Below are 23,971 nucleotides of genomic sequence, written 5' to 3' on the forward strand. Positions count from 1 at the left end.
TTTTTGTACCAGATGCTATCCCCAAAATATATTTCTTTTAAGGTAACTAATGATTTTTTTATGTTGTACAGCCTTCTGAACTCAACAGATATCTGCTGATTTCTCCCCCCCGCTTACAAAACCGTTTGAGTATATACTACTGGCTGAAGGAAAACTTGGCACTGTTGTGTCTGCGCTACAGTGACCATGCAAATATTAGGAAATCCAGATAGAGACAAATCCAATCACAAGCAGATGATTGCCAATTCCACTTTTAATCAGTTTTCTCCTGTACTAGAAGTGGTAAATATTATCAGTTTCTCAATGTGGAAGATTGAATAGTATCTTTTGCCATCCTTCAGTCTTGGGAATTCTTTAAGGAAGCCAAACAATAGTCCATACCTGTTTCATGTGTCCAGGTAGGGATTTTTTTCTTATCTGTTATTTCTTTTGATAGCCAGGTATTAACATGGTGTTTACTGCTTCTGTTTCCTTGAAGAATTTTCTCTTGGCTGTCCTTCGGAATCGAGTCAGAACCTTGTAGGAGAAGCCCAGTATCCTTCCTATTGCTGTGGTTTCTTCTCCAGAATGTGTAGTATCCAATGCCTTTTCTCCCCTAAAACAGGTGTTTTCCTCGAGTAACTCATTGTTCAGGGTTGTGAAGAGACCCTTATTTTCTGTAGCCTTACATCATTTGTGAGAATGGTAAGTTTCGCTTAGGCTGTAATTGGAGGGGAAAAAAGTAAATTAGGTTGGTCCTACTAGTAAAAACCAAGTCATGTTTATTCCCACCCCTTTTTTGGGTGGCTGGCTGGTGAACCAGATAGTGGAATCAACATGGCTCAAACTAACTCTTTTCCTTCTCATTTTAACTCTGCTCAGTTTCCTAATCTCTTTCAACCATGCAACTGCACAAGCCCTTGTACAGCGATTTCAGAAGGTTGTGCGTGTGTGCCTCAGAAGAGGTGGGATTGCAGCAGTAGCTCATATAGACTTAGCTCTGTGTAGTCTGCTGTGGAACGCAGTCTAAGTTAACACAAAACCAACCTCATAATAAAGTAAGTGGCTTTCTTTTGGATTAGTGGACTAAAACAACTCAGCCATGGGTCTGATGACCACTGAAGCAGATGAGAGCAAAATACAGCAGAGGGGAATGCAGGAAGGGGACTGAAGCAGTCTGCAACTAGGCTGGCTTAGGTTGCTGAGGAATAGGAACTTCAGCAGTTGTGGAATTATGCTTTTAGTTCCCTTAGAGTTCAGAATAAATAGCTCGCTTCTCCCCCAGACGAAAAATGAAAACTCCTCATATAGTCTGAGAGGTAACCAACTTTGTCCGAGGTGTCTTCATGTAAATAGAAGTTCAGGCAATTGTCATTATTTTGTATGTTGTTGAATCTGTCACTATCAGTTAGAATAGTTCAGAATGGAAGTAAAGGCAACCTGTTGGGAGGGTGGGGTTGGTTGTTTTTTACATCGGAACCCAAATGGAGTATTTGTTTTGAAAGAAATCCTACATAGCCTCCCTTGTAACGAGAATTCACCAGCTATAGTGCTGGATCCTAAAGTAATGCATTTAATTATATCCTGAGAACTTTATAGGATTTTCCTTCATTCCCATCATCAGGAAGTTAGAAGTGATGAGCAGAGTTCAGAGGAAACCTGTAATAGCTACAGTTTTGCTAACCTGTCAATATGGTTTTTTATTCATTTAATTCTAAAAATGGGTAGCCAAAGTTAATGTTTTTTTATTCTCTTGCAACAGCAATGTCATAAATTTGTTCAAGTAACCTCTTCCTCCTTCCATTGATATTCATTAGCTCCATTCCACTTGCCCTAATATCCTTTCCCTTCCCATTAGTAAGTCAATTCCTAACTTAATTTTCTTTGCCGTTTTTTTCCCAAATGAAGTTGCTCAAAATAATTCAACTTAAGTAAATATTTTCCTTTGGTGGTAAACCAAATATTTTGAGACTGAAGCAAAGGGAGGGTATACAAACCTCCTGAGCAGAATATACCTCTCAATCTGTACAACTAGTGAGAAGATACCAGATTTTGTTAATGAGCAAAAGATCCTATAGGGATTGAAGTTCTTCAGCTCCACTAGTGTCCTGTGAGAAGCACACAAGAAATGTACTGAATTATGGCTCTTTGAACTAGTTTCATGGTAAGTTTACTAAGTACTGGCCTCAGATGTAACAGTCCTGCAAAGACGAAAAATGAACAGGAAATTATGTGTATCTTGCAAGAGAAAATGTGACTTAGTGCTCTGCCAACACTACTGCTAGCACTGCAAATGTCATATTTTATATCTTTAGTGAAGAACAGTGTGGGGGAGGTTGACTCTTAAACCATTAACTACAATTTGCTAATGAATCTCCAGCTGTTCAAGTGATGCCTACCTATAAAATAAGAAATGGCACTGTAACTACAGTAACACTCCCTTTTTGCTCTGTTGTGTTCCAATACGGTAGTTAGGTTGTGTGCTGTCGTACCAGCAGTCTTCATATCCATTTTAATCTTGACAGGGAGTTTCAAAGAGACAGAAGCAGCAGTTGACCATTAAAGCAAAGATGTGAGTACAAAGGAAGAGAGAGAGAGCAGCTGCCTCTTAAAGATGCGGTTACCAGATAAACTGGAATTTTAAACCTAATTTTTGCTGCTTCATACTGCAGCTTATCACTGTAGAACAGTCTAATTGTACTTTAGGTGGAGAAAAGAAACAGAACTTGCTTACAAAATTCTGCATATGAAAATATTGGAAAAAAACTGTGCTGTTCTTCAAATTTTTTTTTGTTTCATCCATCACAATCTTGTAGAAAACTTTGTTTGAGGTTAGTCTTGGTTTTGTTTTTAAATCTAGTTTTATTAAAGGCATATCTCTAAAACTGCACAGGCAAGGTATACCCAAGGGATATACATATATAAAACCTGACATTTTTGAGAATACGCCTCCCCTGTTTTTGCTTAGACTGGAAGGACAAATTATGTGAATTTCTGTAGTCTTAGGGAAAATGTTTTAAAAGGCATCAGAAGTTCACATAGCCCATTTTGATGTTCTCAAAAGCAGAATCAACTGCATTTATGTCACTCATTATGTTTGGCCATTTTTTAAATTACTGGAGAGAAAGTTTGCAGTGTCTTATTTTGTTTTACTATGCTTATTGCGAGAGGATTTCATTTAATATCTAACCTAATCTTCCTTGATGTAGGAGGAGGAATTTACTGTCCATAGTGAATGTAGAAAAACTAATTCTTTCCATCTCCATAATTACTTTTTAAAATACTTGGATATTCTCAATCTAGTCCTTTCTGTCAAAAAAAAAAAAAAACCCACACAAAAAAAACCTAAACTGAAACAACACAACCAAACAAAACAAACAAACCTACCCCCACACAACCCACACCAAACAGAGCAGCTTTATTTTTTTTAACTAAGTAATATTTTCTAGATTGGTTGTCTTTGGGCTTTCTTGTCAGATTTATATCCTTCTTCGGCTGTGACATTGAAGAGGTAGTATTCAAATCAGGCCTTGTCAGTAATCAATATATCCAATTTATTTCTTCTTGTGTCTTGTGGTTAATATTTCTTGGTTTTGTATCCCAATTAGTCTTTTCTCTTCATCCAATTCAGTAATATTCAGTACAGCTCTGACTTACCTTTGACAGTGTATTATTGTAGTGCAATATAATTTTTCTAACCAGGTATTCATATGCCCTATAATTTGTTTTTGCTCCACATTTTCATCAGTAACTTATCTAATTGAAAAGTCTCTTCCTCTTTTTTCTGATGTACTCCTTTTTTGAGTAGATGTGAGTTAGGACAGTGTCATAGATTAAGTAATCTAAATGGTTAAAGGTGACATACTGGTACAAATAGTATTTGGGGAGAAGCACAGATTTGGAGATGGTACAAGTATAATATTGCCTGTTTTCTGAACATCGCTCCCAGAGGTGCAGTAAGTAGGAGGCAAAATGGTCCTTCAAATAGCTGCTTATAAAAAATGTTACTTCAAATAGCTCATTGTCAAAATAAATGTGCAAGTCTCATATGATGAAGAAAAGGTTGCTTACAGTTTTGTTCCAAATACCATAAGTAGTTTAAAAATTTTGGAAATGTTTATGCTGTGCTTTTTTTTGTATTTCTGGGGTAACAAACAGCAAAACTGTTTTCATATGCCTGTATATTGGTTCTTAGTGCTGCAATACTTTAGCTTTTAATAATAAGTTACTTATAACTTCTGAACTTTCTAGAAAGAAAAACCTGAGTTTTGCAATATCCAAGTTTAACAACATTAAGTTAAACTTAAGATACGTCCCTTTCTAGATTAGAAGAAATATTCAGATGATCATGAAACATGAGGTTTCAACTCTTGAATGTCATATATGTGTATATTTTTTTATTCATAACATACGTATTAGCAACCAGTCATAGAATACTTCATGGCAATACTTACAAGGTTTTGTATTTATAAATCACTACTACTACTAATTCTTACTATGAATCACCTTTTAATATGGCTTTTGAAAGCCGAAGTTGTAGATGTTTCTCTTAACACTGTCTTTTTCCGTGGTTGAGTTGAACTGCAGTTTGGTAGCTCTTGGCAACCTCACTGAAGGAAAGATTAAGCTTTTGGCTTTTCCAGGAAAGAAAAAAAAGAAGAAAAAAAAAAATGCGCGCGTTCTTTCTAGCAGGTGCGTACCGAGTATTATCTGTGGGGGAAATAATAGCGCAGCAATGAAGTAATCCTGGTTTAAAAATAAGTAAATAAATAAATTAAGGGGGGGGGGGGGGGGGCGAACAACCAACGAAAAAAAACCACGCAAAAGCCCCGGCAGCTGCAGGGGCCGCGGTCCGCCGGGCGGGGCGTTGCGCGGGGCGCAGTGACAGCCCCGCAGCAGCCCCCGCTCGTTTGCGGCCTCTGGGTGTCATTTGAAGTTGCTGCCGTTAGCCAATGGGGCTCCTCCCGCCCGCTGACATCACTGAGCAGCCAGTTCCCTCCAGCTGCAGAGCGCTTCAGTTTCTGTCTTTTTTTAAACTAAAATGGAGGCCGGTTTCTTGCCTTAAGGAATACACTGCCGTGCCTGCTGGAGCCTAGATGTTGACATGTAACAGAGCTGGCAGCAGGATGGTGGTTGACGCAGCCAATTCCAATGGGCCGTTCCAGCCTGTGGCCCTTTTGCATATCCGAGGTGAGTTATTGTGCGCGAGAGTGAATCGCGACCCTCCGCCGAGCTAATAAATGGCTATTGTGGCGCTCGGATACGGGGAGCAGGAAGCCCTTTGTAGCCCGGTCCCCTTCAGCTTGGTACAGCCGCGGAAAAACCGGGGCGGATCGCAACCCCTGTTGTATTAAATGCGTTTTGGGAAGATGTAAGAATTCGTCAAGGCATTGCATGCATAGTTAAAAGCAGGTTTTACTGCTTTCTGCTGTAACTCTCCCATCCCCCTTCCAAGCTGTGCTGATGTCAAAGGATGTGAAGTCACTACCCCAGAAAGGTGCTGAGTGGGGGGAGGGAAGAGCCAAGTTATCACTATACAGTTTCTGTAGAATAAGGGCGAATGTGTGGTGTGCTTCAAAGCCTTTTTTGTGTGAATCGCTCAGATGGAGCTACTTTAAAACCCACTGCAGCTTGTGAAAGAATTGGGAGTGTTGTTGGAGAGGAAGGGGGGGGGGGGAGAGATGTGACATTTATTATGAAAATATCCTTTATGTATTCAGAGAGCATTTCCTAGGAGAGATGCGGTTCGGCTTCAACAAGCAAGCTCTTATGTGCCTATCACTTTGTGCAGTTTTGAATGTTAAATTTCTTCACAGAACGTGTTCTTTCGGGTTTATAGAATTAGTGTGTTGCAAATCTACGCTTTATATATTCGTTGGGAAAATACATGTCGATATGACGCTTCGGCATTAATACTCAGAGCGTATCTCTTGTTCTGTATTTTTGCAGTTAGTAAAATTTTGCATTGCTATGGGGGTGGTTTGGTGTATTTTATTTTTTTGTTTTAGCTGACTGTTAACAAGCCAAAACTGCCTTTTTTTTTTTATGTCTGTCTTAAGGTGGTTTTGGTTCAGAACTTTTTAAGCAGAACATGTATTAGCTGGGATCAGCACACCTTGAACAATGACATTTATATGCAAAAAACACAGCTGATACCTTTCTCAATTACCTTTGCTTCTTGGCTTTCGCTGGCATGGGCCAGATGTTAGTACTGAAAAGAGTATTATTTTCGCTAATATTCCGTACAGTGAAAAAATTTTGCTTTAAAGGTTTAAAAAACCCCACCTGTTCAGAAGCCTGCTCCTTTAAGCAGTAGCACTGGTCTTCATGTATTTCTCTGTACCTTTTAAAAGAGCCATATCCTCCTCTGTCTGAAGTGGGATTGAATGTATTCTAGAAGACTCTTTTTGGTCTGAGTGGGGGGGAAATGCGATAAAATTCCCTTGAGTTAGAATAGGGACGGTGCTTGTTTTCAAGGGAATATAAATGCAACCTCCTGACCTGTAGATAGGCCTTCGCTTTTCACTCTGCATAAATCACCTTAATTCTCTGGTAGATGCTGTCTTTTGGAAGGGGAGAAGCACCATCTTTTAGAGGTGCAAGTCAGGAAAACAAATAAAGATTGGCATCAGAATGATGACATGTTATAATGATGAACCTAAATAATCCTTTGTCTCAATACGATAACAAGGTTCCTGTCAGTGAATTTATTATCCCTGTTGTTGCTCCAATCAAATACGTAATTGTGGAAACAACACATTTTAAGAAACTCTTCTGAAATTTACTTTCCTAAGACCTTAATTTTTGATGGACTGGATAATACGATAGTAAAGTAGCTTTTAAAGGGTTTTGTGGTTTTGTTTTGGTGTTTTTTATTTTAAACTGGTGATGAGAGTGAACTTTCTTGTTAGCTATTAAGGAATAACTGGGAGATTGTTTTGGATTTTTCAGATGGCAGGAAATTAGATGGTTTTCTGGTATTACAGCACAGAGGAGTTTCTTGGTGCTGGGAGAGGAAAAGCATCTCTTCCATACATATATGTATACAGAATTTGCTTGGGTTTTTTGTGTGTTCCTCATCTCACTAGATGCTCTGATGTTACCAGTACTGATCTGCCTCCAAAATTAAGCCTGTCAGAACAACACATGCAATATTAATAGCAGTAAAAATGAACTGGTAACTCTGAAGCCTAATGACAAACGCTTACCATTTGTCCAAATCCATGCTACTTTTACAGTTGTCCTTTTACATCATCTGTTGCAATATAGAATTAAATTTCTAGTAGAAGTACTCCTCTTTGCAGCTACAAGAGCTAAAACTTGAACGTCAAAGGGCACAAGCCCCTCAGTTGTTGCTAGTAGATCTAGTTTGTAGTAATGGAGAAGATACTGCTTTATCAACAATTTCATATAATCTTTAAACTAAAATTTTGAGATGATGTATTGTGTTATATGTTACCCTTATATTGTAGCTACCATATTTGGCCTTATTTAAAAAAAAAATATATATATCCGTGAAGCCGTGTAGGCTATGCTATCAGGACTCTTTTGAAAATAAAAATTGCAATCTTGCTTTTACAGTTAATTTTAAAGCACTTTTGGTACCTAGGTCAAATGGAGTATGTAATGTTTGCAGAATAAAAATAGAATCTTCTGATCTGACATAGAATGGGAGCTTGTTCCCTGTCTTCCTCTCCCTCCTGAAATGCAGACAGTTTTATTGTCTGGGCTACTTACAGCTTTGCCTAAACAACATGATTGGAAAAAATAGATGCAGGTGTTTTTTTAAAATGATGTTACGAGTCTTGTGAGAAGGAAATAAAGGTGTCAAAATTTTATTGACTTCTGTTACTGTCACTGGTATCTGCACAATCATCCATAAGGAGGAGCAGTAGGTATTTGTTAGGATAGGAGGTGTCAAGGCCCCAAATACCCTGTTCATTCCAACAGTTCATTTAGTTGCCAGTGCTCAAGGTCATCTTGGATGTGGTGCAGCCATGTAACCTTGAGTCAGACTGCTGTGGAAGGAGCTGTGAGAAGTCTTGTCGGGGATCCCCTCTCACTCAGATGTCTTGAAGCTCAGGCTCTTGGCTTTGGTGGTTGCCTCAGCTAGGTTGCAGCTACGTGGCTGTCCAGCCACATACCTCGCTGATCAGGATCCTGATGTGTTGACTACCCAGCTTGGTGTGCCTCTTCACTGTGGACTTGTTCAGGAACCACTGGACTGTTGGCTGGCCCTGATTATTGTCAGTACACTTGCTCTCCTTTCCTCATTCAACTACTGTGAGACTATGCCCTTTGTCACAACCATAGACTGTTGGCAGTTGTTCAAGACTGATGTGTAGAAATCAGATCTGCAGATGATGACTTTGTCCTGTTTTTGGAAAATACCAAGCACCAAAAGAACCTAATCTACACTGAAAGCAAGTGGTGTGGAGCCATTGATGTATGCTATTTGCTTGTGTTGAAAGCACTGGCTCAGCGAGAGCGTCTGGCCTGCTGGGGTGGTGAGCCTTTGGTCATTCCACTCACAACAGGCTTTCCAGGAAATCCGAGTTACACTCCTGCTGTGTTGATCTTTCTAGAACACAAAGATGGCACATATTGGTCATCTGAGCTGCTTGTCACTGGTTATTGTGGTGAACTGAAAACTTACCTTGTATTGGAATGATCCAAAGCATCCAAGAAAACTACAGTTTCAGTTTGAGCAGCCATTATGGCCATAGAATAACTACTGTGGTTGGTGATCCTGGGTTGAGGCTTGAGCTCGTAGCTGGCTGTGAAACAAGTGGTGTAGCCAAAACAACTGATCGTGGGATATCTGCATGGAGAGCTCCTTTAGAATCTTCATGCATAGACAGGTCACCAGCTGTGAAGATGACATTAGGACAGCACGTAGAAGAGGGTTATTACATATTATGAATTTAAGATTTTTACAGCAAGGAGAGAAGCAGAGCACTGAATGGCGTTTTCAAAATTTGTCATTCTCCTTATGGAGCCCTTCTGGCAGCTAAACCCAGAGGGTGAGGGAACTGCACTCCAGGCCCTGACAGGAGGATCCACATAAATGAAGTGAGGCCTAGGGGAAGGAATTGGGACCTTTTGATTTCTATCTCAGCACTTCAAGCAAAGAAAGCAGTTGTAAAAGGAGCATGGATTAGCAAAACCAGTAAATGTTCGTCACTAGGCTTCAGAGTTACTAGTTCATATTTACTGTTGTGAGTTGTTTTCCTGAAAACTGCAGCTGTAGTACGGAGTGTGGTTGCAGGTGGAAAACAATCGTAATTCATTCTGTAGGCAGATTATAAATGTTTATTCGTTGTGGGTGTGCACACATTTTAAATTAGAAATACAATGCAATGCTGCTAAGAAAAACATCTTAATACTGTTTTATCAGTAACATAGAAGTAACCCAAATGCCAGTGTTTTTATGAACTCAAGACACAGCTATTTGAACAAAATGTAGGTAAAACTCTGCTCTGATCTACAATGGCAGAATTAGCAGAATACAGAGGTTACTTCAGCGGCTTAGATGCAGACTGCCTGGCATTGGTGATGTCTGTTCATGCTTTTCAAAAATGGTTTTCATAATGTTTTGCAAGGCAGACTGAAAGTTGTGTGGGAAGGAGAGTGAGAACACCCTGATACTGTGTCAGCTCAAACTGATGCTTCCCGTAGGCCGTAACCTGTTTCAAATATCTCATTCTCCATCCTTCTCCTCTGCCTTCCAGAGCAGCAAATTTTTTTTGACAGATTCAACTTTGTCATTATTTAAGTCACTTCAGATTTTATGAAAGATGCTTTGACTTTTTTCAGAGACCGTGTAAGTGATGTTAGCTTTGTCCAGTCTTTCTGTGTGTTCTTTGTACGTACGGGATCATGGAAGCTAGTTCATATTCTGTCTTCACATAGTGCTTTTCTACAGGATATGGCTAAAAATGTCAGTGGTAATGTTTTTGTGATGTAAATATCTGAGCATTTAGATATTTCCATTCTTGTCAAAGCCCATTGAAAGATGGGTTGGGTTAGGTACTACTATAGCACCAGGCACCAGTCGGTGGTGTTTTCCCTGAGCTTGGGCCACCTTTGATCTGGAGCTGAAAGGTTACCTGATCGTCATGAACTACTTTCAGGTTCTTAAGCAACCAAGTGCTGTCTAGCTATTGCAAGGTGCATTTCCACTTCGTTTATGTTTTCGTACTTGGCCATGAAAGATCAAGTCCCTTTTGACAATGTGTAAACATAGAAACAACTTTTAAGTGAGCTGCATACTGCATTTAAACCTAAAGTATGCAATTTATTTCTTAAAGGAGAAAAGCTTGATGTTTTCATTTTAGAAAGAACCCAGCATGTAACTCTTTTTCTTGAAAAATAGTTGACCTGAAAATTCTTTTGTCTAACCATACTTGCTAAAAATCATGAAGGCTCTTACGTTACAGGAGTTGTTTCTGAGCTAAAAAAAAAAAAAATCCATTTTGTAATGAAATGGGAAGCAGAGACCAAAGCTCACACTTCAGAAGTAATACAGACCAAATTCAACATTTAGAATAGTAGCAGTTAATCTCATTATGTACAAAAGGAGGCTGAAAGAATTGGGTTTATGTGGCTCGAGGAAGGGAAGGCTAAGGGGAGACACTGTCAACTAACTGATGGAAGGGTATAGAATCATAGAATGGTTTGGATTGGAAGAGACCTTAAAGATCATCTAGTTCCAACCCCTCTGCCATGGGCGGGGCCACCCTCCACGACACCAGGTTGCTCAAAGCCTCATCCAACCTGGCCTTGAAAACTTCTAGGGATGGGACAGCCACAACTTCTCTGAGCAACCTGTTCCAGCGCCTCACCACCCTCAGAGTGAAAAATTTTTTCCTTACATCTAATTGAAATCTCCCCTCTTTCAGTTTAAAGCCATTGCCCCTTGTCCTATCACTATACGCCCTTGTCCAAAGTTCCCCTCCAGCTTCCTTGTAGGCCCCCTTTAGGTACTGGAAGGCTGCTAGAAGGTCTCCCCAGAGCCTTCTCTTCTCCAGGCTGAACAACCCCAGCTCTCTCAGCCTGTCTTCATAGGAGAGGTGCTCCAGCCCTCGGAACATCTTTGTGGCCCTCCTGTAGACCCGCTCCAACAGCTCCATGTCCTTCTTATGCTGGGAACATGGAGGACAGAGCCAGGCTCTTCTCAGAGGTCCACAGTGACTGAGTGAGAAGTAACCGATACAAGTTGACACATGGGAGATTGCAGTTCCATGCAAGGAGAAAAAGTTTTCACTGTAAAAGTGATTAAGGAACAAGATTCCAAAAGGGGCTGTAATCTCTGTGCTTGGAGATACTTAAAACAGCCGGATTTGTCTATCTCACTCTACTTTGGGTGGAAGATTAGGCGAGCAGAAATGAGATGGTCCATTCTTTGCTGCATGTGAGGCCAAAAATAACTGGCCTTACTTTTACTTAAAAATATTAAACTATGAATTTTAGTGTGCTTTTTTTAAATGTGAAGAGCAATATTCTTATCATGGCAGGTGTATGTTTTTTACATAACATCCATAACTCTAAAAGTATCTTCTGAATAAACTAGAACTCATAAATGTGCACTGTCAACTATTTCACCCACATTTCTTTACATTTATCAGATTTTGGAAAGATCTAATAGATTGAATCCATTTGCTCAGCATCATGAGATTTTTCTGTAGCTCTTTTTAACAAACCTTAAACTGACAGTGAATATTGCATTAGCAAACTGTGTGACCTCACTATTCATCTTCTGTGGTGTTTATGGAAATGTTGAACAGTATATTTTCTACCACAGATCCTTACAACATGTTCCTGGTAATCTTCCTGCATTATAAAAACATTATGCTAAAAGTCTAAAAATCCAGGGGTAGTTGTCGTTTACCAACTTTGTAATGCTTTCCAAGAACTTGATAAATTTCAAGCATAATTTCCTTTACATGTTGTCAGTTTGCCTTTTTTTGGCATATTAATATTTTATTACAGTCTGAAACTAGTCTATGCTGATTATGAAAGCATGTTTAAAAATCTCAAAGTCACCTTTTGTGCTACTGGTTTTTTGCTATTAGTGTATACTGCAGTGGAAAATGAATCTGGTTTATTCCTTCTGTATTTTCTGTGTAATGCTAATCTTCACGTTCACACACACCTTGCGTTTTCCACATAAGTAGGTATTTTTAAGGATGATGAATTTAACTGGTCTGAGCATGTATGTTTGTTTAAATATTAATTCCCTTTAATCCATCAACACATTTAAATTTAGTAAACGTTTCAGCTACTGTGATTCTTTGTTGTGAGAAGTGAGTAAAATCTTCCTGGGAAAAAAGGTACATAGCGTAGACATCTTAATTTTCTTCAGCAATACTTCCATCACAGTGATGAATCGTGCTAATTCTCTTTCAGTGAATTTAAATGAAAAAATTACAGCTACAGGTAAAATCGCGGGTTCATTTTTAATATTGTGGAAATATTATTGTGCAAAAGACCTTCAAAACTGTTTTCACCCCTGCTAATCCAATAAATGGGTTTTCCTGTGGCCAGCACACTCCTTCTGTCCTGCTTGTGGTTCATAGTTGTTGTTGATTTTGGATCAAATGGATAAACCTCAGCTGAGATTTAAAGAAGATAAAAATGCTTCCCTTTTCTTCTGTATGAGCCAATTACAATTTGATAATCTGAAGGGTTGAGAATCAGATGCATGTTTAGGCTGATACCTGTGCCTTCCTACCAAGCCACCCAGACTTCACTGATACTCAGCATAACTCCTGGAGTTCATAGTCATCCATCTTGTCAAAAGTTTTCTATATCCTCAGAGCCAGATCTCAGCCACTGCTGCTCTTTAACGTTCCTTAACACGTTGTACACTGAATTGTTAGCTTTGAAATCCATCCACTGTTCCTTTCTAAAAGTGTCGCTTCAAAAGGAAACAAGACCATCTTCCTCAAGAACAAGCAGCAGTCCTATTCTTAATGAACGTAAGCCTCTTGTATCTATAGGACTGTGAAATATTTGCTTAAGAGTTTCATCAGTTAGTATTAGATAGCCATCTGAATTGTCAGGACTGCTATTTGTACAAATGACTGCATTATTGTCTTGCTTCTTGTATGGTTTTGCTAGATTTTTTCAAAGGATACCCAGACGTAGCCACAGCACACAGCCAGACACAGACTGATTGTTTTTTAATGGTTTCATAGAATGGTTACGGTTGGAGGGGACCACAAAGATCATCTAGTTCTAACTCCCTGCCATGGGCAGAGACATCCTCCACTACACTAGATTGCTCAAAGCCTCATCCAGCCTGGCCTTGAATACTTCCAGGGATGGGGCATCCATAACATCTCTGGGCAACCTGTTCCAGTGCCTCACCACCCTCAGACTGAAAAATTTCTTCCCTATATCTAATCGAAATCTCCCCTCTTTCAGTTTAAAGCCATTGCCCCTTGTCTTATCACTATATACCCTTGTAAAAAGTCCCTCTCCAGCTTTTCTGTAGGCCCCCTTCAGGTACTGGAAGGCTGCAATAAGATCACCCTGGAGCCTTCTCTTCTCCAGGCTGAACAGCCCCAACTCTCTCAGCCTGTCTTCATAGCAGAGGTGCTCCAGCCCTCGGATCATCTTTGTGGCTCTCCTTTGGACCTGCTCCAGCAGCTCCATGTCCTTCTTGTGTTGGGGACTCCAGAGCTGAATGCAGCATTCCAGGTGGGGTCTCATGAGAGCAGAGTAAAGGTGCAGAATCCTCTCCCTCGACCTGCTGGCCACGCTTCTTTGGATGCAGCCCAGGATACGGTTGGCTTTCTGGGCTGCAAGCGCACATTTCCCAGGCTCATGTTGAGCTTCTCATCCACCAGCACTCCCAAGTCCTTTTTCTCAGGGCTGCTCTCAATCCATTCTCCGCCCAGCCTGTACTTGTGCTTGGGATTGCCCCAGCCCACGTGCAGGACCTTGCACTTGGCCTTAAACTTCATGAGGTTCTCACAGGCCCACCTCTCCAGCCTGTCAAGGTCCCTCTGGATGGCATCCTGTCCCTCCAGCATGTCCACACCACCACAGAGCTTGGTGTCGACAGCAAACTTGCTGAGGAGATATATATACATATACATGTATATACATATATATATAGTGAAGCAACTCAAGGTGAATGTTTTTAGTACTTGACCAAGAGCAGATTTAGAGGAGGTTGCTTACATATCACTCCGGCTGCATTTAACATGGTGACAACACTCTAACTCCTCACTTCCTGTGCATCACTTCGTATCAGAAGATGTATTTTACCTTGTTACTGCTTTTACTCTGTGTGCTCTGTCATTCATCTTATTTCACTTCGGGTTATTTTTACTTTTCTATAGATCCTTTGCCTATACGAAGAACATGTGTAAGTTCTGCTTCTTGAAGCAATGAGACTCTGAAGTATTCACGCTGCACTTAAACTTTCTAAGGGTATGACGTAAAATATCTCTGGAGGGGACTTTTTGTTGAGCTGAAAATTCCGTGAAATTATAGGAAGGTACTCAGCTGGAATTTTTAAGTTGCATTTACTGACTCATGGTGTAATTTGTGTGCCCTTTGAAGAAAGCAAAAATTACATTGGCATAAATGTGTAGTTTCCTTATTTTTTATTCATATATTAAAAACCTTCTGGTTTGGGATTGTTGCTATGAAATACATTTTAAGATTAAAATTCAGTGTCATCTGTTTCTGAGGAAAATTTTTATTCCTGTTTCTGTTCAATGCTTTTAATAATTAATTTCACCTTCTCTAGAGAGTCAGCTAATTCTCTCCATGTGCTATCAAATACTGTTAGCTACTGAAACTGCGTTGTAAAACCACACAGATTAAGTGAGCACCAGCAGTATTTAATCGATAGAGGAATATTTACATCATGCCCAGGCAAGATGTTTCTCAGGTGGCAGTGGCTTTTACGTTCCAACCTTTATGCCCTAGATAAACATCCTATCCTGATGAAAGTACAGTCTTGGCAGCCGAACAGGGCTGACACTTGGCTTCTGCACGCAGGGTTGTGTCTCAAATGACAAAATTGAGTTAAATGACACTGAGTGCGTGATGTTCTAAAGCCACATCCGCACCTATTTTAGTCAGTTCCGCTTAATGCACATACAAGGCCTGCAACACCATTTCTCTATAATTTGCTAATTAACTTTTCTTTTTCACGTGCAGTTAAAATTAGGGGTGGGGTCTGACTCTAGGTTGTTACCAGTAGTGGAAGTGACAGTTTTATGTCAGGCTTCAATTTTCCTAATTGCTCTTGTTACTGATAACGATCTGAATTTTATGAAGTAAGTATTTTCTTTATAAGTTACATAAAGAAAAAAATATGAAATGCAAAAGTTGTAGAAAAGTAGTAGAATTTTTCATTTGGGACTTTTGTAATTTGTAGCAGTCTACTAATTTGAAACACTTTTTCATTTTGAACCATTCTATGGAAGGTTTTTCATTTGCTTTTTTGGATTAAAACTGAGAGCTGTGTATCTTCATACAGCCCCTATAACTGAATTCTTGTATTGCTTTTGTATTTCAAGTGAAAGCATAATAATGTCAGTGGTGTTTCAGAGGTGTTCTGCGTCATTCAGTCTGTGTTGGAAAGAAGACTTGAACAAAATTGATCAAAGCTTGTAATCGCATAAATAGTTTAAGGGAAAAATGTGTAGTCTGTCCTTTGAGTATAATAAGTTTTTCTTCCAAAATAATTTTCCAAACAAACTAGTCTTAATTCTAGAATCTTTCTTCCAACCTATTCCCAGAATATTTTTAAATCTTTTGCTCCTGTTAAGTCTAAACTTCTATATAAATTATCTTAAAATCTGAAAACTGATGGGTTTTTTTGAGGACTGTCTGGTAAAGTTATTTGCATGCTATATAAAAACTTCTGTGTTGTTCTTGTCCCAGTAGGAAAATTAAAATCTTACTGACATTTGAATCAGAATAAACGCATCCTCTCTAAAGTAAAATTTTGAGCATATACTTCACTGTGTAACTCTTCTCTCTCCCTCTTGTTGGAAACTCAGTATTCATTAATGCATTTTAAGGAATAAAGAATATTAAATCTTATTTTACATAGAAGAAATTAAAATAATTTGCTTTTATTGCAGATCTAAATCTTCTGTTTAAAAATAAACTTGTAAATAAAATAGTATTTTGGGAAATGTGCTGGGAGTGATGTTTATAAACATATGCAGGACTCCTGGACGTGCAGTAGTGGGTCAGTCTTGGATTCATAGCTTATAAAGCCAAGAACTTGTTTGTGCCCTATAAATTTAGAGATTTGCTGGAGGCACTGACTTAAATGCATTACGTAATGAAATTCTCCACTCTTTCTGCTGTGCGAGAGGGGTGGGACTCTAGTGGAAATTATCAGCAGAATGTCAGCTCTTCTGGCAGCTAAGCAGGGACGCTTGCTAATAGGTGCAGTTTCTGTTCTTACTAGAATTCCTCTGTGAGACTGAAGGCATCTGTTTGAAGGGAATGTACATCTTTTCAGACAAATATGATGTGAGGAAAATAATGTTGGATTGTGCGGGAATGATTTTTGAGTTGAATGGGACATTTTTAAACGCTTCATTCCTGACAATGTGCAGGTAGATTATATCTGTAATCTTCTTAAAATACAATTATGTTGGAAGTGCATATTTTAGTACATTCTGAAATTGACATAATTGACTTTCTATCATATAGGAGTAAAAAACTTTTGTTACTGAAACATGATTTTGATTTCCCAGCAGGGAACTGCTGGTAATTGCTGTTAGCATTTTAAGTAATTATTAGCATTGGTCATGGGCAACATTGGCTGCCAGCTCTAAGTTTGTTTATTTTTCTTTTTCCCAAAACGTTGTTGCTGTCGTGCTTGAGTATTTCTTTTACCTGTCTCACATCACACGAGGTGCCTAAATTTCACAGGCAAATGGGACTAAGGAAGTGTTGCTTATGCTAAAAATGAGGAAGACTATGCGCTGAAATGGAAAGTAGAATTTTTCAGGGAATACACACACACACACAAAAAAACACACACCAAAAACCCCCAAACACCACCACCAGCACACACAACCCCACCCCCAACCCATACAAACGAAAATCCCCACAGAGGATGGGACTTACTGTCTGTTAACATTTATTAAGAAATTGCTCTCAAGAAACTCACAAAAAAGTCCTGGTGGTTATTTGGTGATACTTTTGCATATCTTGTAATGAGTGCTGGAAGTTTTAACGCTGTATGGCAATTTGGGATGATTGTAGCTGTTGATCAGCTATTCAGACCTTAGTTTGCGTCTTGGCCAGGTGTTACCCGCGCTGTTAAAGCCCTCCCTATGAACAGGCTTTTCAAAAGACTTCCCCTATTCCCCATCCTATTTCTAATTTTGGAAAGAGTGGAGAATTTAAAAGCCGATTTAGCGTTCTCATCAAGGAAAGGTTTTGGAAGTGTTTGTTAACTTAAAAATAAATACTAGCTTCAGACAAGCCGAAACATGCATGCAGTTGTGCTTACAACTTGACCAGAGTTGTGGCATGGGGCTGTGTGTTTGGCTTAGGTTGTATTAGAGCGTGAAACACTGATGTTTAACCATAGAAAACTATGGGGGCTTTTTTTCATGCTTTTTAATCTATTGTGTCATCTCTTTCCAGTCCAACACGTGACTCAGCATTCTTCCAAGTAATATCTTGTGATATCTGTTAGTAATTATTCTAAATTCACCTGTTTTGTCATTCGGAAGTATCCACTAGTACACAAGCAAAATAACCCCCAGGGTTTAGCATATGTGTGGGGAGTGAGGAGAGGAACATGTTGGCGCTTGGTTGTTCCTTGAATTGTATTTATCAGAGATGTGTGACAGGTAACATTGATTTCGCAATTTACTCAAGACTCATGAGTGGTGTCTAACTAGAATTAGGGGTTGGTGTTTGGAGTTTGGGTGTGTTTCAGGAAACAGCTCTTCTGCTTACAGCAGATGGTTCGGCTTGATTGGCTGACACTTATTTCAACCAAGTGTCCAAAGTGACAGTGTTTATTCAGTAGCTCATAGGTTTCTTCAATCTACTTCATACAAATCTTCTTCTGAATTACACCATGCACTTAAACTATGTTCTGTAATGCAGTTGAAATCTGGTCTCACCATGGTAGTGCTTCATTTTTTCGGAGTGATTGTTTTATAAAAACAATTCTAAAGTTTTCAAATGCTGTTGAAGGTGTTGCATAGAAAGTTTGGGTTTATGCCATGAGAATGGCTTCAAGGACACTGTAACGAGTAAGAAATTGAGGATTTTTCTCTTAAGTTTCTAGAAAGTACTTTGTGTTTAAAACTCGGTTTTGCTATCATATTAACTGTATATGTGCCAAAAAGCCCTACTGAGAGTTCTTTATCTGTTTGGTTTCTCTCTTCCCTTGTTAAGACAGGTTTTTTTTTTCTTCCATTGTCTGTTTGATTATCCTCCCTGTCATTTTTCTCCCTAATTTTCAGGTGGAATTTTTATTTCATTAGCTCAAGCCCATTTCAGCTTGTTTCACTTGTCATTTCCTGTATAAGCGTTCCTATTTTTCTCTTCATGGTACATTGCCTTTAAAGTATTTATACGGTTATCACTTTTACTCTTCACTTTCTATTTTTAAACACTTTAATATAGTCTAAAAATCCTTATTTCTCGTAAATGTTACTACAAATGTATTCTCAAGGATTTTTAAAATTTTTTATGACTTTAAGAAAATAGTTGACTTCTGATAAAACTATAACGCAGGAGCTTAGGTGCAGGGTGGTGTTGGCCTGCTTTTGAAAAATCGTTAGATAATTAGATGCACAGATTATTCACTGTTGATCTATTTTTATCATCATTAGACTTATGATGTACACCTGGAAAAAATGTTGTTAGAAGTAATTTCAGTGTCTCAGGTTTAGTATGTAAAAAATTATGCCAAATAGTATAAAATGGCAGCAGGCTTTTTTTCTACTTCATTACCAGTCAGTCCTTAAAACATCCCATCTTAAATCTTTGACAGTTAAGTGTCATTACTTAATTTCTCTATCCTCAAAACCACAGTGTAATCTTGTAGTTAGGAGGTAGCTGCCACCAGCAATAGCCTTCGGCACTGGATTCTCCAACAACTGCAGCTTTCAGAGGGGATTAGTGTTGTGAAGCACCTGATTTGAGCTTCACTCCAGGACTGACAAACATGTGCTTCTCATTCCTTTCAGGCTCTCTTAAACTGTGGGATTTTTTTGGGTGGTGGCTTTTTTTTTTTGGCCATTTATTTAGTCTGATAATGGCTTGTTTGATTCTAACAGTCTTCAATTTTTTTTTCCATTAAACGGAAGAATGTGTTGCTTTAAAAGCCTCGTACTCCAATGAAAAGCCACTTATTTGAACAAAAATTTAGCCAAGAGATTTCTTTATGTAGAAACCAAGACTTTTAAATGTGTGTACTTTTCTGCTTAATGAATTCCAGCATCTTGCTCCTGCCTCCCCTCTCCCCACTCTGTATCACGACAAAGACTAGTTTCATACACAAGCCGTCGTAGGTGAGGTAGCTTTTTTATCTCAAGTGGAGTTATGGCTAGATCCAAACTGCAGATCAGCATAGAAGCAGCTTCAGTGCTTTTGCGTTATTGAAAACATGACGCTTGAATGTTTGCTACTAACCAGGACTTGTTTGCTGGAAATAATTAAGTAAAACCACTGGAGTACCTGAATGTCCAAAAATTTGAACTACTTGAAAATAAAATAGATTGCTTTTGAATTTTAGGTAGAAATTATGTCATATATACATGATTTTTAAGTATTGTATTTAAAACTTATTTTCTGTCAATATATAGGGAAGTAGTTCTCGTATTTTGGGTGCCAGTCTTTCAGATGTATTACCGAACGTGAAACAGCAGCAGTCAGGAACAGTGCAGTTTCTCCAAATGCAAGGAAATTAAAATTTCCAATTTGCAATTTCCAACTACAAATTTCTGTTATCTGAAGAACAGCAAAAAGGTATTTCTGGCAGCAGCTCAGTTCCTTGAAAGCAAAGGAGTGAACATAGCCAGTAATTGCAGCTGGTTCTCATTTCCCCCCTCTCCGGAATGCCTGGGTTGCTACTGAGAGTCATAGTGCTGCGTAAAGGCAGCTGATGCAGACGGGGGTCACGCTTGGGAAGTTTGTCTGCTATACAAGTACTGCTTGAGATTGAGAACTTCCCGTGTGCATCCACCTACCATTCTCAGCTCACCTTCCAGCTGGCTTTGACCAACACAACTTTACTATGATAATAGCTGGTTGGAATAGTAAATGTTTTCTTGTAATACAGAAGCTCTAAGTACCTGTAAAATATTTTTAATTACTGATCAAGAGTTGTTTGGGAGCCATGGGCTTTGTTGTACATCAGACTGAAAGTCCACTCAATCTTCAGTGTCCTGTTTCTGACAGTTGAGAAATATTCTGTAGGAATGTTTACAATTATATTACATGGTATTTAGAGAAAGACCTTAAACTTACAGCTCAGTTCTTTCAGAGTAAGCCTGTGTTCTTTTACAACACTTCACATCACTTAGATGTGCATCCTTTTATCTTCATTAATGAGATAAAGAGTAGAAGTTTGTTCCTCTTCTATGGCACTTAAAATGTTTATATATCATGCTCTCTTGAGTCTAATAAAAGCACCCACTTTTTCCATGAGTGTTCCTGTGGCTTTGATCGCTGTGGTCTTTTTTCTTGTTTTAAGTGTTTCTTTTGGCAAAGAAATGCTGCTACAGGATCAATACCGTTCCAAATAAAACAATACAAACAGCAGTATGTTTTAATGTATTTTCTAGTCCAATGTATGCTTACAAAAATATCTTCCCTACTTTGGGATGTCTGCAGCCAAACTCCCACTTCTAGGGTTGCTAGTTATAGTATAAAATGTATCGCATATTGTATGTAATTATAGTACTTTCTTGTATTCCTTGAGTTTAAGTGCTGCTAGAAGTAATAGCTTTGATTTAACTTTCCATGCATGAGTTGGAAGATTTCTTCCCTGCACCACCCCCTTATTTCCAATATCATGTAGTAGGATAGAATACTCTTAACTGGTAGAGTGTCATCTCTAAGTAGTGTTAATTATTGTCATAATGATTTCAACAAAATCAGTGAAAACTGCAATGAGTCTGTTATATAATAGAAATGCAATAAAAATTAAGTTCTGTAGCTCGGGAAAGTACTCCTTGCTTGGGATTAGGATAGTAATTTAACCATTTCAAAATAAGGTAGATATTTTAAATGGAGTTTTATCAAATGTTAGACAAGCTTTTCTAACTTCCTTTCTAGTTTTCTGTCATTGTCTTGTATTCTTTTCTATTTAAGGATTTGATCACCAGGTCTGGAAAAAGTGCTAAGTCTGGTAAATTCATGTTTCGACACATTATGTCCTTTTTCCTATGCTCTGCCTTCATGTCTGGCAGTTTCTATTTCTTTTGCTCAAGATACTAAACTCCGCTTATTCTTTGAAAAAATGCTGCTGTGGTACTGTCAACTGAAATGTCTAAGAAAATATTGCAAGTATTGGACTGTGTTGAAGTACAACTGCATAGTGCAAATTAGAAAGCTTACTAAAGCTTTGATGCTGCTTGCTTTTCCAACGGACATGAATTTGAAATCCACCGGTAGTTGCTTTTGATCAGCAGAAAGTACCGTGTTATCAATATACTTGATGATATGTTCTGGGTAACACCCTGGTGCACAGTTGAATGTTGGGTTTTCCATATCATAAAAAACCCTAGCCCTTCGGTAGGTTCACAGCCACGGTTCGTAAGATCTCGTCTGCTTGCAGGCAGGAGTCACCTTACACACTCGGACTTTTACTCTATGCTAGTGTTTTAAGGAAGCAGTTACTTTTAGCATGTGATTTTTAGTTAATCTTTTTTTCTGTGACCTTAGTTCTGCACATGCTCCTTCTCCTCTGTATATGGTGGTCTGCGTGTTCTTTGACTTAAACCTCTGTGTTTCTGTATGAAAAAATCTAGCTACCCATTTAAAAGGAGAGGAACTTTTTTTACTGATGTGTGCATACATAGGCTGGTAGCTATGGGTATCTGACAGTTTCAAAGGAAAAAAGAGCTCTTTTAGTGAAACAGAGAGCTGTCAGATGAGCAAAACTGATGTTTCTGCTGAGCCTTTTTATGTTAGCAAGAAAGTGGTTACACAACTGAGATGAATTTTATCTTCTGTAGGTATTTTCTGTAAATTATCAGCTGTGTCTCTGGTTTTCTGCTTTCAGAATGATGTAACGTAGTGATTTTTACTGACCACAAATTGTATTTTGTGGTAGAAATTGTAAAAACTGTTCTTGCTCTCAGGACACGACCTAAAATCTTAAACTTCTTGCTTTATTTCAGTTCAATCAGTACTAGAAATCAACTGTTTTGTTTGACATCTCTGAGTCACCTATTTATCTTGCCTTGCCTTTTATCCTCCATTCTGCAACTATTAAATTACGCTGTTGATATAGAAAAATGGGCTTCTGTGAAAAAGATAGGGGATGGATCAATCATCAATGTCCAGTGATGCCACATTTACAATACAAAACTAAAAATGTAATTTTTGTATTTGAAGGAACATTTAAAAGTGTTATCCAGAGAACAGTAAGTTCTCTAGAGTCCTACAATGCAAAAATATTTATGTATCATGCAATTGAATGTATGTTCAGGCACTCAAAAACTGAACTTCAGTGTTTTCTGATTTATTTTTACTTTTTCTAATTTTCTTAAACCAGGCAAAATTTGTTTTAATATGAAGGCAGGAAAAATCTTTATTTGTTAGAATGCAGCTATGTTTTAGTTATTTAGCTATGCTGTACCTTAAAAAAAACCCTGGTTGTTTCTCAGGGTGCCATAGTCCGTCCTGTGTACAGAATGATGCCACATCCTGGCTGAGAAGCAAGGACAGAGGGAGGACAGTACCAGTGTTGAACAGTTCATTTGCATTGAGCAAATTTACCTTTAAGTTGCAGGAAGAATGGCTGAAGACATACCTGAAGCTTCCGAGCAATTGGTTTTCATAAAAAGTTGACTGTTTAAATTTTAGCTTTTACAACCAATCATCTGTGTTGTGCTAAAGGCAGTTGGTTGCTGAGTACTTGTTCTTTCCCTGGCTGTTTCAAACTGAGATACGGGCTGGAAGTGCAGCCTTTGAGTGAAATACTGGTTTATTTAGTCTGATAGTGAAAGCACAGCTTGTATCAGTTATTCAGTGGAAAGAAACATATTTTATACTCATCAGCAAATTTACATGGCAAGGCCACAGTCTGAGATGATGTCGAAGACTTTAAGCTGAATAGTGACTTCTGTATCTATGCCATTAAAATAGAAGGGGTTGAGCTTCTGTAGGTTGTTTAAGTTGATTTGACAGTTATCCTGGGATTGGAAGGAAGGAAACCCTGAAAAACCTGACCAGCACAAAAAGCTGATCACTCAGGCCCACAGGCTTGCCTTGCTATCATAGTACCTACCTTCTTCTGATGTTTTTTTCTAGTGTATTTTTCTGTCTCACAAAAAAGACAGTAGGATAAATAATGCAGATTTAGGCATAAAATATGCCATTACAATATTTGGTTTTGTAAGTCTGTGTCAGGAGTTATTGGACATCCAATCCAAATGTAAGACTGGATTTTTTTGTGATTCTGAAAAACTATGCTCCTGTTCCAGTAGAACCAGAAACATTACTAGTTTAAACTATGATTACTGATAGGGATAAGTGTTTGGATTGAATAAAGAGCCTTAAGATTATAGGAGTGCTAGCTCTGTTTCCACTGTTTAGAAACAAATTCTGGGAAAATTATGTAAATAGTGGCTAGCAAATCAAGGTATGGGGGTTTCTCTTATGTACGTTTTTGTGTTTGGTTTGTTAAAAAAAAAAACAAACACAAAGACAACACATTGCCCAGTGAAGAGCTCCGAATGTCAGAATAAACATGGCCTTCCTGTGATCATTGGAGGATGGAGCACCAGAGTTGCTTAACTATGGAAAC

The 23,971-nt window shown here is 38.6% G+C and overlaps 1 protein-coding gene across 6 annotated transcripts in view; it reads left to right on the forward strand.

The window, feature by feature from the left end:
* PPP2R5C (protein phosphatase 2 regulatory subunit B'gamma) overlaps nt 1-23,971 on the forward strand; it is an 87,178-nt gene that overhangs the window by 26,632 nt on the left and 36,575 nt on the right. Inside the window, exons 1-2 of one of the 6 annotated variants that reach the window (XM_086614033.1) lie at nt 4,644-4,671; nt 5,046-5,169. The exons of 3 other annotated variants lie outside the window; for them this stretch is intronic. In XM_086614033.1, coding sequence (XP_086470159.1) covers nt 5,076-5,169 — 94 coding nt within the window. In that variant the 5' untranslated portion in view covers nt 4,644-4,671; nt 5,046-5,075. Of the gene's footprint in view, nt 1-4,643; nt 4,672-4,982; nt 5,170-23,971 lie in introns of those variants that run through there. 2 more of the 6 variants (XM_086614034.1, XM_086614032.1) reach the window with 2 other exon arrangements.

Source organism: Tauraco erythrolophus, chromosome 6 (genome assembly GCF_009769465.1).
Source record: "Tauraco erythrolophus isolate bTauEry1 chromosome 6, bTauEry1.pri, whole genome shotgun sequence".
NCBI classification, from domain to species: domain Eukaryota; kingdom Metazoa; phylum Chordata; class Aves; order Musophagiformes; family Musophagidae; genus Tauraco; species Tauraco erythrolophus.